Here is a 15,998-nt window from a genome sequence, read left to right as displayed (position 1 = left end):
ACTACCCCCCTGCACAGGCATGGAGATCACAAGGAATTCACAGGAGGCTTCCTGCAGCGAGACAGGGAAGGAACCTCTATTTCCTTTCCCATCTGCTGGCACACAGACGTGCTGTTCTTTAATAGGTTGGAGACCACCTCCTAGGAAATTTAAGAGCAAGTTGGACAAAGCCTTGTCCAGGACGGAACAGACACAATGACCCAGCCTAGAGCAGGAGCCTGGACTAGATGACTTCCTGAGGTCCCTTCCAGCCCTGCTCTTCTATGACATCAATTCTATGCCCAGGTGGTCACATGTAGCTTCCCGAAAGAACGTGGAAAAAGGATAGCGCTGCATTCAGCGTACACATTTGTGCCCCACACAAGCTATGTACAAGCTACTGGACAGCAAAGTCAGGGTTATGGGCTAACATGGTGATGTCCTCAACAGCCCTCCTCCTCCATGTTACAAGGCCGGTCGTGACAACCGGGATGCCTAGGGCACAGGGCTCTTTTTGGAATGATACCAACGCTGCAAATGCCACAAGGGGCTCTTGCCGATTGCCCACCTCTTCGTTCTCAATCTTGAGCGTGGATAATCTGGACTGCAGCTGCTGGCATCTCTGCACCAACTCACTCTGGACTGGCTGCTGGGCACACAGCTGCGACACCTGTAAAACAACAGCACTCCTGAGAGGACTCCAGAACATGATGGCATGGGGACCTTGCTGCAGTCTGCTAAAAGTCTTTTACTGAGGGGCAAACAACTCCACGACAGCTTTAAGGTCTGATTTAGGTTGAATCAACCCCAAGTAGCAAACTCTTGTTTTACAGAATTGTTGTTCCTTCTCCCCAAAGATGCATGAAGCAGGACAGGGAAAACAGAAGGGCGGAAGAGAACTAGGAGAAGCGGCACCTGCTGTGCTCTAATCCTGTGGCATCCCACTCACAGGTCGCAGTCCTGAAGGTGCATATGCTACAGCTCCAATTAAGCCCAGCATCTTCAAGGCGGGACTGTTTGCTAGGTGCAGCAAGAATTAGGTCCTATGAGTCAAGTTCACCATGCAGTCAGGCTGTTTAGTTTCCATAACAACAGGGAGGATTCCCTGTTGAATACATCCCATACATTTTAAGACAAAACAGTAGGCCAAGCACCTGTTCAGATGCTAAAACAGCATGTTCACTTGATGCTGCTAAACATGCTCAGGTCTCTCTGCGCACATCAAGAAAGCTCTTTGGTAAGAGTAAAATGCTTGTGCTGTGGCATGCCGCTGTGATTTTTTTTTCAGACACAAACTGCAAGCCAAGTTCATGCATATATAAAAAGCAGATCTCATTGCATGCATACAAAACGCCCCCAGCAATGCTGTAAGAATTAGACAAACCTTCCCGCACACAACAAACATCAACTCAACAACAGTGGAACGTCACATTACTGCACAATGGATATTTTAGAGAAGAGGCAAAAAATAAGGATTAGGAACAGGGTTAGCCAGGCAACAATCTGAACACAGACAGTTTCTATTTTGCTTGCTAAAGCTGTGTCCTTTTGCTATCAGTGCACGTGTAATAGCTAAGAGACCTTTTGCCAGGTAAGGAAGGCTAAGAGACAAATAACAATATCTTAAAATTAATCTGTATGCCTAGGATAAACTAGAAGTATAATCAATTAACCCCAGTTATTATACTGCACAAGTCCCATTTGAAATCTGCAAGCTGGCTTCATCTTGCATAACTTCCCAAGGCTCCAGATGAGCAGACACAATGTGGATGAAGCGGTAAAGCAATCGATTTTCATCACCAAAAATGAAAATCCTTCTGTTGCCTTGTGTCACCACGAAGATGTATGAAGCACCACCAGCCGTTTGTGCTCTGACACAATCCACGCAAATGCCTCATAAAACTGCATTTAACAGCACCTGCTTGCTCTCTCTTCTCAGACACTTCAGGACTCTGGGAATCGGCTTAGGTAACAAACACAGATTTTTTATTTTTATTTTTTTGTAACTGAGAAATTCTTCCAATTACACCATCTTAAAGGAGCTATATGGAATAAGCAGCATTTCTGCAGTGAAGGGTGCACAGAAATGCTCCCCTGTTCAATCTTGGGGAGGATGTGCAGGTAGTGAGAGAAGGCGAGCCAAAAGTTCTCGGTTCAGAGCTGGCCAACTCCACCCTTTTGCTGCACCCTCCAGAAAGCCACATCACTGGAGAGCAGATTTGCTCATCAGCGTTGGAGCACACCAACCTACGGCTCTAAGAGCAGAAGATCCTTGCTTGGCACATAAATGGACCGCCAACATAAGCATCCTAGCATTTTACACGGCTTCCAAAGGAGTTGGATTCTGGAAGCGTCTCAAGCCCTGCCAGTCCCCATAATTTAATCGGCCCAGTTAGCAGAACGTGAACCCGTCAAGTCAGGAGATACTTCTGAGCACAAGCCAGAGCCCAAACCAGCAGGAAAACCTGCTTCACTAAAGAGACCCTTCCATACACATAACTAAATGGGGTCAAGATGCCCGAGAACGTGTCCGGAGCTAGACCAGAGGGAAGGAAATAAACTGACCATGTCGCCCATATGAGGCTGAAATTCAAACTTCATGGGTGGGCAGAAGACATTGTTGTACATCTCCATCAGGCGCTGCTTGTCACTGTTGGCATCCAGGTTCTCCACAGCATTCTCAATGGCATCAAGCCCTTCATGCTTCGACTGCTCCAGGTTCAGCTCAGCAGACAGGAACGTCCTGAGAGCCCTGTTGAGGCTTGCATGGTAGCCCAGATCACAGCACTGCTGGAAAACAAAAGCAAGCAAATAGTTCCCTATGAATAAGTGAAGGTGGCCCGAAACCAGACAGGTGGTAGGTAATCTTATGATCAGAGCCATTTCATTCCTCACCCAAAACTGGGGCCCTGATTAGTGTTTCACAAAGACCCCATGATAAACTGTAGGAGAAGGGCTGCTAAACCTGAGGTCCTATATACATTTCAACACTTGCACTGAAATCAGCCTCTAGAAAATCACCCACTTCCAGCGACAGGGATATCTCCTGCCTCACTGACCAACCTAATTTGTTAGAGTGAGGCTACTTGCTGTTAAAAAAGCTGCAATATTTCATTCTAGAAGATGCGTTTCAATGATGGGAAAGTAGTTTCCTACATATCCCTTACCAAGCTCACAAGGCATCAATTTCTTCCTGAAAGCACTTTGAAGTCCCTGGGTAAAGAAAACTTTATAAAAATATTCCCAAAGCTATGTAATACTATTTTTCACATCGGTTTTGGAAAGGCAAGAACCTGATGAGCATCCAAACCATAGCAAGAATTGCCAACACTGCATTTAGGGTACCCTCGTAATAGGTTTAGTTTGCTTTTAACATGCTTTCCACACACCGCTCCTTAAAATGTATATAGGATGCCCAGCTTTCTTATGAGCGTTTTAACCAGGTGTCCAAATTTTGCTTTTAGACGCTCATCTCAACCCTTCGGCAAATAAAAGGGGCACCCACCAGTCTAAGTGCTGTCGGGAGGAAACATGCATAGGATTCAGACATCCCGTTAAGACTAGCTGAAGCCCGAATATGGGACCCTAAATACAATGTACACTTCATTACCTTTTGAACAATCCTCTGGCCCTGTGCAACTGAGCCATAAAGGCCAAGTAACTTCTCTTGGCTAAGAAGCGTCCCCCAAAATGCACTGCTGGAATGGTTTCATTGCTTGGGTGAAAGCAGTGAACAAAAACCTTCATGCGAGAGAAGGTCATATTCAAGCATTTACTGGATCTTACTGACATTAGCATGACATCACTAAAAACCAATCAGGCAGCCTCCTCTGCACCCCGGCTCAACAGCCAAGTCCTAATGTTTCATAAGGGAGAGCAGCTCTTTTCATTACTTCATCAGAAACAGCCTGAATTTTTCAGACATCTAATAAACTGAACTTGAGAAGGGTCCACCTTCCAGGAATTGCAAGCAGGATTACATATGCTAGGAGAATATCCAAAAAGAAAGAGACCATCTGCCTGATTGCTATGCTGCTCTGTAAGCAAAAAAATCACAAGGAATCTCCTCCTCCCCCATCATTTGGGTCTCATCATTGTCATATTGTAAGTCAATGCCTTCAGAAAAAGAGAGACAAACACACAGACCCTCCCCTCCCAGCTTTTACTAGATTTCTGCCGCTAACTGCTACCGCATGCCCGGGGTACTGTGCCAATAGGCTGTGGCAGGTGTGAGGCCCTTGTAAAGGAAGAGCAGTTGCTGGTTTAACTGGAAGCAGAGAATTAAAGCCTATTAAAGTCAATCAATAAGACCAAAAAAAACCCACCCCAAAACAAAAGCTGCTTGATTGAGAATTTGCACGTGTGGGGACATTCTCGGGTAAGCAGCGATTGTTGCTTTGCATGCACATTAAATTTCCACGGCCCATGCAGCAAAATGTGAGGGTAGCCAGTTTCAGTTGGACCAACAGTCCAACCATGATTAGGGATCAGCTGACAGGCTGATTATAGACGGACCCTCCGTTTTCCTTAACAGGCGGGTCAGTCTATTGTGCATCCCACACGCTGAGGATTTCGTCTCCAGCGTGTTTGGCATTTTCGAGAGGGCTTGCCAACACGCGCCAGTGCTGCACAACGCGCCTGAAAGGAGGAGCTCTGCCACGGCCCAAGAGGAATTCGTTCATGGGAAGGGAGGGTAAAACAAGACCTTTCACATTTCATACCCCACCTACACGAGAGAACAGGAGGATTAGATTAAAAGACGGTGACATTTTTCAGTTTTACTTTGTAGAGGCTGGTGGCAGAGAACATTTTTCCCCGCCCCCGCTTTAACATTTCAAACCATCCAGAATATCATATTTATAAGCGTGTCAGTCTTGCAGGCCTTTTCTGGGTTATATAAATGTTTGATGGAAACGTTCTCCTAGGAAATCAATTTTTTATAAGAATTTAATGATAGCTCATCCAAATGCACTTCTCGACATGACAGCTGATTAACCCCTTGCCAGCTCGTGGTCTCTAAGTGAACCTAGAACACAAATTTGAGGCAAACTAACTCTGTTTTTACACTCATTTTCTGGTTTTGCTGGGTGGGAGGAATATGGGACAGTTATGTGATTTTGGTGAAGGGAAGGGGAAAGCTCAAGTTACGGGAGATACAGCAGATAGCTCTCTCTTCCCAGGACTATAAAGCAAAGAAGGGGCATGCGCATGCACTCGCGCGTGTACACCCCTTCCCCCCTCATCCATTTTCCAGTCTGAGCGACCCTTCTGCAAACCTGACACACGTCTCTGGGACTTCACTACTTCATTAACAGCAAGGATCTGTCAGTCACAAGTCTGGAAACTCGGGACACGTGGTGAATTCCTGGAATGACTCCCTGTTCTTTACTCACCATTACTCCTAACGTGGACGCTGGACTGTGTACACAGTGCGCACGGTGAATAACGATGGATTGAACGCTGTTGGCAGCCTTACGCTATTTATTTACGTTTTAACTGCGAGCAAGTAAAGAGCCGTTAGCATGATTTGTTCTGACGGCAATAAAAGGGGGAAAAGTGGATTAGGAACGGAGCGAGCTTTGATTTTCAAACCGCATAAGCATTTAAGCCACAACCTTCACAGGATTTTTAATTAGCGCTAGGTTTAAATCTCCCTATTTAAGGGCTGCGAGTTAGGAAGTCTCATTGTCAGACCTAACAAATCAGAAGAACTACTGGGCTCTATCCTCAGTTTTCATGCTAATTCCCTTCAGGCCCCCGAGGCAAGTCTTTTGTCTTCCTCTGCGCCTCGGTTTCCCTCTCTGAAAAAAAGGTGGGGATACTGTCCTGAGGAAGTGGTTTGAGATCTACAGATGAATCATGCCACGTACATGCCTTGCACATATAACCGAGCAAATATACGGTTAATTTAATCATAGCAACAGACTAGTGAAATGGATGCGCTGATGGACACGGTGCGCTCGTCTCGACACGACGTGCGTGGCAGGTAATCGTGTCATCCTGGCAGCCCGACTGCTCCTAGTGAGAAGAATCCTGCCATCTAAGCTGGATAAACTGCTGTTCTTATCTCTCAATTCCTTGGGATCTCCTTTCTGAGTCTAAAGAAGAGTTGGGGATTTATCAAGGAAATCTAAGCGAGTTCTCTCTGTGCGGCACTTCACTCTACATGCCGCAAGGAAACGCACTGCAACCCGACAGTCTGGGAATTGAGATAACTGAATGAACTATACTGACAGCAGTTTTGAGAACCACAGGCAGGATTTTCAAAGGAGCCTCAGGGAATTAGGCACCCAAATCCTGTCCAATTTACATGGAAGTTAAGTTTCCAACTCCTTGCGTACATTTAAATTCTTATCTTACGAGCCAGTATACGACATGCCCACAAAGCAACAGTTGGCTCCAAGACTGGAGACGGTATAATGTACACGTAAAGAAAGTGGCTCTAAGTGCAGTAGCATCACTAGGATGCACCACACAGCATGACCACGCTCTTTAACAGGCAATCACCACCTCCAAATACTGGGAGTTTTTAAACAGATCTTTTATCCCAGATAGCTCCAGCCTGCCAAAGAGAGACAGTCTAAATGAACATTTGAACCTAGCTGCAAGCAAGCGCCGTCTGTTTGATTTTATGACTGGCTGAATCATTAACAGTGGCTAGACACAATGAATCAATACTGGTATGTGAGGATTCCCCCATCTCTCTCCTTCTCCTCCACCAAACAGCTCCCGGCTCAGCAGCGGGAGTTTTTTAACCTCGATTGCAGACGATATCCAGGTTGGCACCGAGAAGCAGGATAAAGGGAGATCCCAGCAGCAATCAAGGACTTGACCGACTACTGCATTAGTCCTGTGGGACTCTGACACCGGAGGAGAAAGCAATCATTGACACCACCCAGAAAGACATGAAGTATCTCCAGGTCTGGAAGTGGCTTTTGTGACTTCTCAGCAAGGGTTTGGGCGTTAAGTGAGAGGTGGATAAGTAACACCACCTTTTTCACAATTTATTCCTTTACTCCAGTGCCATAGGAAACATGGTGAATGGACGGCCCTGGAGACAGAGGCCTTCTATTTAGCCACAGAGCACACAACGTGTCAGCAGCTGCAGGACATGCTTCCGACACATCCTGCTCTCTGATCTTCTGCTTCGGCCTTACTCCTGAAGGGACTCTTCTAGGGCAGAGGGGAGATGGTTGACACGATTGACAATACGGATGCATTTCCATCGGGAAACGGTCTGACATCACAGTTACATGACGTAGTCCCAGTAGCAGGACGTGGAAACACATTAAGGCACTAGATACCTGGTGGGTTTGAACTAGCAGAAGGTCCCATACGTAGGCAAAAGGCTTTCTGTAGCTCACCAAACAGTCAAGAAGGGGCACGATTCATTCGGAACGTATTTAAATTTTTAAAAAATGATTTAAGGCAGTTTGAGGAGTTGCATCCACCCTCAAACTCCTCTGCCAACTACTTTATGATTTTATAACCATACATCCTCTTTAAAAAAAAATAATGTCTTGAAATTATGAAGTTGGGGATTGCATAAAATCACATGTATAACATTTCTGACAAGAACAACATCATAGATGTGCTTGGTTTCCTTTTAACAAAGCACCTCCTCTTCATAAATGTTTCAGTGCTAGGCCATTGTGCAAAATCCCCTCCGTTTTAACGCACCCTTTGCAGAGCACAGCTGTTTAAAAGCAGCTTCTTTAACTGCTTCACTGCTGCCCCATCATATCTGGTATACGGCTGCCTGCACTGTGCTGCGGAGCGGGTGCAAAGGATGCTTGGACACAAAGGATTAAAGGGAGACGAGCATATTAGGGTTAACGGCAGCAACATTCAATACAGGCGCCCGAGCAGCAGAACTTACATCAATGAGATCAGACAGGTCGTGGATGTAATACTTGAACACAGACGCATTGGTGGCTTCCAGAGCCAGCAGATACTCATTTCTTGCCTTAATGGCCTTCAGTTTATTTTCTGTGTATTTTGCTTGGCGCTGAAAAGAGACCAAAGAAGTCATTAAAAAGAAAGAAAAAGGGCTGGCATTCCTGGAGACGCAACAAACTGTGCCCACTTATTCCACCAATCCCCTGTGCTCCCTTTACCAAAATTCAAAGTCGTAATATAAATTAACTCTTTGGAGCTTTTAAACCTGACCCTACCAGCCACCCCTGCACCTAAGTTATTCCCTGGAAAAAAAAAATCAAAACACGAAGGCAGCGAGGAAGGGAACGGAAGTCTGAGTTGGCCTTATAAGGCTATCAAGTGCCTTACAGCCAAGGACCTTGCCCAATGTCTTGCTACCCTAGGAAATGGAGAAAGAAATAAACTGCCAAATTCAAATTTCAAGGACAATTAGAGTTACCTTCAAGTCATGAGGCTTCAGTTTTTGCTGCACCTACGCTCGCTGGAGGTAACTCCAATACTCTACATGCTCCATTACCCAAATGTGCGGCTAAGCTCTGCATTTCCAAGCTGTGCATCCTTAACCCTGTGCTCGCACAGCAGTTTAGATCTAAACATCATTTTCATGGATGTTTAATTCTGCTCCAACCCACAATACTCAATTCCACAGCACTGCTGCTCACGCACCTTCTCCTTCATTTTCTCAATTTTCTTGACTGAGCTTCGCCGGACGTGTTTCTCTTCAAACCTGACGTTGGAGGTGGAGTCAGGAGAGCGTGGAGTCTGCTTGTCCTCCTGCCTCACTGACTTCCCAATCTGCTTCTCTTCTTGTTTTTCAGCCTCTTTCAGCTTGCTCTGAGCACTGATGCTGTCAGCATTGTACATATGGTAGGTCTTCATCACCTGCAGGAGACATCACTGCATAGTCACACAGCGGCATGGTTTCATTTGCTAAGAAAGGAACAAGCTAGTAGTACCCAAAGGCAAACAAAAGCCTTCTCAATACTGAATATCAGCCCCAATTTCTACCTCCCGCACAGCTGCCCCAGTACCCATCTCCAGCACCAAACTTCTTTACAGCAGTGAAGTTCAAGACTGCTTGAAACAGGAGTGCGTTGCATCAGCGTGCATCATGAAAAACGGTTTTCTGCACTAGCGATCTGCAGGGTTCGGTACCAGCAATTGGCCCCCAAATTGCTGCAACTGGGACAAAGCCCCACAGTAAGCCCCTAGATCCTTAAAGCTTCTACTTCCCGGGAAGAGGAAAGGGCTTTCTGTCAAAATAACACGACAGAAGTTGCATGCTACAGCTCAGAAACCCCCCTACAAGCAAGCCAAAGCACTCAACATGGTGCACTCACTTCAAACATCTATCGGTTGTACGTACAAGAAGTGTGCTCCATTGTCTCCGGAGCCCCTACTTTATCGTGGCCCAGTTCAACATTACATCCAAGCAAGGGCATTTTGGCAATGAATACAGCCACATTTTTTGCAACTAGTCAATTCTATTCAGTGCAAGCAGTATTGCTCCCTACCATCTGCCTCCTCCCCGAAACAGTCAAATACTGGGCTTCCTTCATTACTGCAAGTACAGGTGAAGGGGTAAAAAAAAAAAGAGCAGAGAAACTTCCAATTTGTGCTTTGCCCTTCTGGATTAGCATGGGGGCACTGGGTATGAATATATGCATCGCTAACGTCATAACGAGAGAGGCCTTTGATCATATTTCATTCAGGAGCCTGACTGGCCTGAAGGCTTCTCATATTGGAAAATAACTCCTGCTGAGGCACTCTCACATGGACTAACGAAACTGCGAGGTGCCCTCAGCTTTTGGAGCATCCTAGCCAGTGTGGTTCTCCTGCAGTTCAACTTAAGATTAGGCATTAGGATGAGGAGAGCGCTTTCCTCCCTTAAACGGCTCCCAAACAGTTCATAAACGAGAAGTACTGATGGGCAAACCTTAGCCAGTTCAGTTCATATAAATCATCTTTTTTTCTCTTGGGCCCACAAACCCGTCGGCGCATTTTGGCACTCGCGTGTCTCGGTACTTCCATTGCCAGCTGGAACAGTTCAGAAATACAGTGAACACAAAAACTAAGCACTTGGGAAAGGCCAGCCCATTTCTGAACTTTGGAGATCATTTTACTCTAGTGTCCTCTAGTACTGAGTAATGCAGGAAAGAGAGCAAGAAAAAGGCATTTAGACATAATGGGCTTATCCATCCACAGCTAGAAAGGACTGCGTGTATATTTATACAGGCGAGCGGGCTTTGCTAATAACAAGCTGGTGCGTGGCAAGTCCATGCCTTCAAGTACAGATGTCTCAATCTTGTGGCCCTAACTATAATTGAACTCCTACTGGCAGTCGCATCTGATTTACTTTAGATGCAAAGCCATTTATGCCCATTTCACCTTGGTTTGAACTTTAATATTATTTCACTTAAGTGGGAGGTATGCTCTCTCCTGATGCAGTGATCAGGGAAGGCTCTCAGCTACAGGCAGAAGCTGTATTTAAACATGAAAGCGATTGTGATCACAGCCAGTCTTACACAGAGACTTTCTGAATAATTTACACACAGACTAAGCTACCACATATGCCTAGGCCATAAAACAGGCATTTATAATAATAGGTCTAAGCTGCAGAGAGATCTCCCTTCCTCTGTCACTGGAAAGAAACCTGGCAGGGAGCAACCAAAAATGAATAAAAATCACAATTTCTAATGACTTCATCCAGCTGATGATGCCTCATTGGCAGCTCCAGCCCTCCTACTCCACGTTTGGCAATAGGGGTGGTGCTGACTCACAGCTACCTGCTGGGGTCAGCAGCACAGTCAACCGTCAGATTCGACAGCAGGACCCAGGACATAAATTTTCAGGAACAATGTACATAAAACAGATTCCACAAGGTGTTAGCCAGAGGTTCACATTTCTTTCCAGCTCGTGCTCACTCACGAATCTATCGCAGAGTTTTAATAAACAGACTGCTCTTGCAGAGGCTTAAATCACTGTACCCTCTTCATCGAATACAGGAAAGATTCTGAAACTTTAAAGAATGGAAACAGTCAAGTGTCCAGTCAGTAAGAGCAAACTATTATTGGTTTTAGCAAAATCTGCCATAGGTAATGTGAGACTCAGTTAATTAACTGTGATCGCAGATGATACATTTCTAAGGCTGGCACCTAAAATCTGGGACAGAGGACAGTTGCTGTACCCCCTTTGAAACTGCAGAATCTAGCACTCATCTGCAGGTGAGCAGAGGAGGGCGGCATCATTGTATTTTTATAGGCATGGTTATGGCGATCAACTGGGATCCGCGCACACTACGGCTGATGACAACGCAGCAGGATAAAACAGTATTCACTTTTCAGTTACCCTCAGTAGACAATACCATTTTCTTTGCAGACTCCGGACCTGAACTACAACTTTGATTCTAAAGTGAAGCAGTGATTTAACACAACTTAAGTGTCAGGCTGCCAGGGAAGCACCCCCTGAGTCGGTACGCTTGACCACAAATTTTACCAAGACTGTGACACGATTGCATTCAATGCCAGACTGAACAGAAAGGCCTAGTCTTCACTCAGCTTCACAGAACTCAGTCCAGGACAAACGCTCACTATTGCTGTTAGCGTCAACTGCCCATTCGCACGGGGCGATCGAGAAATCAGAAATCTCCGATGACTGATTCGTCTAGTGATGAGCCAGTTGCTGAGGCCTTCCGAGAACTTCCATGAGCGCCAAGTTCAGCAAATTGCTTTTTCACGGTTTGTCCAGATTCCAGTAAAAGGAATTCAGTGAGACCAAAGTTACATTAGAGAAAAAAGCAGCAACTGCAAGCAGAACTGAATACCCAGCTTGAGCAATCATTCTTTAAAAAAAAATTTTTAAATCCCATTTTACTGGTACAGGCTGCACATGTTCTCTTCTACCTCTATTGTCTATGAAGAAATGAAACTTCAAAGAACAGGACACTGCATTCTATTTGATCTACTTGAAATCAGAAGCGACTGTCATCCTCTAGACGCACCAAGACTGGTTAGTACACAGACGCATCTATCTACAAGTTCCCATTCACCCAAATTCAGCACACGTTACCATTTCCAGAAACACTGGAAAACCTTGAGCGACCAATAATTAAATTTAAAACAGTATCTTCAAAATGGTTGGATTTCTCTCTTTTTAGGTATATTCAGAAGAGGGGATGATGATTTTAAATGGTGGGGGAAGGCAGGGAAGTGGGGAGAGAGGATGAACTTCAGGTCTCTTACAGGGATCAAATAGATACTCACACAGCACTAAAATGTCCAGGATGAATTTGCTTAGTGAAGGCTGGCTCTAGAGGATTTTCAGTGATGAAGCATGTTCTCTCACAACACTCAATACTTGGTTCAATGACCTGTCAGAGCCTGGTGAGCTGACCATGCCTATCTCTCAGTATGTAAGCTCCTCCGGGTAGTTACCTTATCATTTCGAGTGCTGTGTATACTTACAGTGCAATTTAAGCACGTTAGCTCTTGAAAGACAAGGTCTGGAGGTGGGTAGTATTTCTGCTATAGCGCCTCACTCCTATACATGATACAGCGAAGAGGAACTCTCAGGAAGTTGAGACTGTGCCAGGAAACGAAGTCATTCCCATGGCAGACGAACCTGCTGACATGAAGTCATTTCTCAGTGCAAACTCATTCTACTACCTTCAATAAAATCAACGACATCTAATAAATAAGTTACGCAGAGCAACGCTGGACATCTAACAGCCATAATGACCTAGCCATGTGATCCCTGGAACAAAAAAAATATCTGGATGAAATGCCTCCAGATACCTTTATACTGGTGCTTACTGGCCATTGCTTAGTGAGCTGTTAAACAATATTCACCAGGGATAAGCTGGCTGATTTAGTAATGCTAAGTGCTCCCGGGAGAAAAGTTAGGACAGGAGGTAAATCAAAAGCAAGGCTTGTACTTCAGTCTCCTGCATGGCAATACCATTAAGTCATCAGGCCAGTCTCAAGGCAAGACTGCCAAGCGTCAGCAGCTGGGATGCTGAGCGCTGTACTAAAAATTCCACTGTAATTGTTCCAGCAGCAAACACACTGGTGCATGCTGAATCAGCTTTTCCCTTCCTGACCTCCACGGCTTTTTCAAAGACCAGGCCAAACATGTGGTTTTAATGCTCTAAAAGCTAAGCTCATTCCTTTTGGGTTTTGCTGTTACACAGTTTCAGAAGAGCACCCTCCCCACTGTAACGCTAGTGGCAACACCACGGCTCCACCCAAAGGTCCGGCATGCTTTGACTTCAATATCACCCGGGAGCATCTTTTCATGGGGCGGGATCAGGAGTGAAGGAATGAATTTGTACGTCACGACAGAATGACCCAGGTCATTAGGCAAAACTTCAAGGCATTTTGAGCATCAAAATGTTCGCAGGGCTCGTTTCTAAAATAGAAGCAATTCCCTAACAGTTGCTGAAAAGACAGATTTAATCAACAGTGAATTTATTCCATTCAGCTGCACAAAGGAAAACCTCAGGGCAGCACACAAACTTTACGAACATGTTTCTTCCCCTTCCGCAGGCAATGCCTCTTCCTCAGAGCTGGTGCCGGATACACTGCAGAGCAGAGAGGACAGATGGTGGGCTGTCTCCCCAGTGCTGCCTGTTTTTTGATGAAATGCTGGATGAGCAAACACACACTGTGGTCTTTTCCGTTATAATCGCACGCATTCTTCTGTATCGGGTGCACTGCCTGTACTGGACCACATGCAACTGCTATGCCCATCTGTCCGACTGAAGCACAAGGTCACCTTTAAGGGCACAGCTACACGTGCATTAGCACACTTTAGGTAATGCACAGTAAATCTAGTACGTCAATTGTAAGCTACTAGGAAAATGCACGTTAGCCTATTTTAACGTGCATCAAACTATATAGCACAGTTTTTGGAGATGCTTTAATGTGCATTAAAATATAATTAATGTGCATTAAAATGCAGCTGTAGACACACCCTAAGATTCTGAAGGTACTTGCGAGTTCTTCTAAATGCACGTTGTTTTATAAACGGCTCTGTAGGTAGTACCAGGAACACGTTAAGCTAGGACCTTCAGGAGCTAGGCCTAACAATAGGTCTCACCATAGCACTGAGCCAGTAAGAAAGGGTCAAGCTAGCAGGTCGGAATGGGGCTCTGGACAGGAAATGCACAGGTGTGAAAGACAGAAACAAGAGGAGGAGCCTGCAATAAGAGAGGAGAACAAAGTCTGGTATGGGAGAAAAATCTATGATAAGCATATCCTACATTTTGAGGGGTCTTCCCCCACCCATTTAAATATTTTCCTACACCATTTATTGTTCATGTAATTGCTTGGCAGCAACCAGTATTTAAAGGGAGAAGCCATCATCAAGACAGGTCCAAAGAAAGAGCTTTCCCTCGCTGAGCGCTGCGACTTCCCAAGAGCACTGCATCTTCAGAAAGTCAGCACTGCTTAAAGAATTACTTGTTTTTATTTATTTTGAGGGGGGACAGAGAAGAGTCCTGGCACAGCCATATGCTAGTCTGCCACAGACTCCCGCAGGAGACTAGGTCCCCAATTTGGACATACTTATTTTTGATTCCAAATTCACCGGTGCCACAGTGTCACAGAGGGACGACCAGTTCTTCAACAGAATCATTTCCGAAGCTATCGCTGCATGTCGCTGAGGAAGCCCTACAGCCTTGCCTCCGATATCTTCCAGAGCATTTCACCAAAGCCAAATCATTAAGTACAGATGAAAAAAAAGGAGAGCAGTCAGCCAACTCTCCCCTCTCACGGAGAAGGGCAGCACAACATTCAGACTCTAATTTTAATGGCAAGAGCATGGCCAGCAACGAAGAACTGGCTCAGGATGGCAGCTCATTGCTGGCTGCCAGCTGACTTGGGTGGGTGGCTGGATGTCCTATGGCTGACCTTCGCCTAAGAAGTTCTAGCCCTTACTTTGAAACTACCCCCAACTTTTTGGCTCTGTTCTCAGCTGCTCTTTAACAATTAAATAGTCCTATGCCACTACAGGAAACCATCCAATTTCTAGCTCTAGGAGCAGATAATTAGTGATCTCATGAGATAACTGATGGAGCACAACAACTTTTAGGCAAGGCTTGATTTTTACCCCTAGGCTAAAGATAGGGTTGACCTAGTTAACAGCACTGCAGGCTGGCACAAGTCTGTGTGTCAGGAGGGAGAGAGAGATTTTACAAGCCTGATTCCACATGATCGTGGATGCTAAAAAAAAAACCCCAGCAAGAAACACTAACACTGGCTGGAAGCGAGCTACAATGCTGGCGAGCCATGAAGCAGCTTAGCCGCACGATTCTGCCAAAGCCTTTAACTTCAAAATCCCAATGTCCCAGGTATACCAGGCAGAGGGCTCCCATAAGCAGATGCAACAGAAAACTAAACTCTAGGCGCTGCAAACCCACCCCGCTTTTTCAAGCAGTCCCTGGGGAAGAGGATGTCTGGTGAAGGAGGGGATCTGGATACAGCATGCCCGAATGGGAAATGTAGCAGTGATAGCAGGTAGAATACCTTTGATGGGTAATTTTAAGCAGCTGTGGGAGTGTCTGTTGTGGTAAAGAAGGGGGATGTCTGTTTGCGGCCTTTGGACCTCTGAATTATACTGCTTTTAATTTTTTGTACAGCAGCCAGAGAACTAGCTGAGGGCTGTAGAAACATGTGTTGCATGCAAAATTAGGGCCCCTGCTCTCACAGGCCAGTTACCTGCTGCTCTTATTTTTAAGCTCTTCAAAACATGACAAAAAAAGTGATATGGAAAAATCTCCAGTATTTTCTGGGCTGCAGGGAGCTGGGCATCACTTACTCCCAAAGTTATAATGCTTCACATGAGGTTGACTGCAGGACCCAGGAATTCACAGCGTGTCCCTGGAACCGTTGTCTAACGATAACGTTTTTGCGATGCACACTTTATTTTGTTTTCAGGAGAGGGTTCGTTAAAAAAACAGCCTGCAAAAAACTGTGTGGAAGCATGTTCCAAGCATCTCAACCAGAGAACAAAAAACACATTTATAACAGATTGTTTGGCCTTTAGGGGACAGCAGACTGAGGCTCAGCTGAGTCTCTAGGCTT

The 15,998-nt window shown here is 45.5% G+C and overlaps 1 protein-coding gene across 3 annotated transcripts in view; it reads right to left on the bottom strand.

The window, feature by feature from the left end:
- SRGAP2 (SLIT-ROBO Rho GTPase activating protein 2) overlaps positions 1-15,998 on the bottom strand; it is a 206,589-nt gene that overhangs the window by 64,025 nt on the left and 126,566 nt on the right. For 2 of the 3 annotated variants that reach the window (XM_019514009.1, XM_019514011.1), the window contains exons 5-8: positions 8,584-8,799; positions 7,859-7,987; positions 2,545-2,769; positions 548-649 (exon numbers count right to left, since the gene is read on the bottom strand). In XM_019514009.1, coding sequence (XP_019369554.1) covers positions 548-649; positions 2,545-2,769; positions 7,859-7,987; positions 8,584-8,799 — 672 coding nt within the window. The remainder of the gene's footprint in view (positions 1-547; positions 650-2,544; positions 2,770-7,858; positions 7,988-8,583; positions 8,800-15,998) is intronic. The other variant, XM_019514010.1, reaches the window with a different exon arrangement.

The sequence above is a fragment of the Gavialis gangeticus genome, unplaced genomic scaffold (assembly GCF_001723915.1).
Source record: "Gavialis gangeticus isolate Ggan-Ray unplaced genomic scaffold, GavGan_comp1, whole genome shotgun sequence".
Taxonomy (NCBI): domain Eukaryota; kingdom Metazoa; phylum Chordata; order Crocodylia; family Gavialidae; genus Gavialis; species Gavialis gangeticus.
Note: the sequence above shows the minus strand (reverse complement) of the source record. Positions and strands in the feature narration are given on the sequence as shown.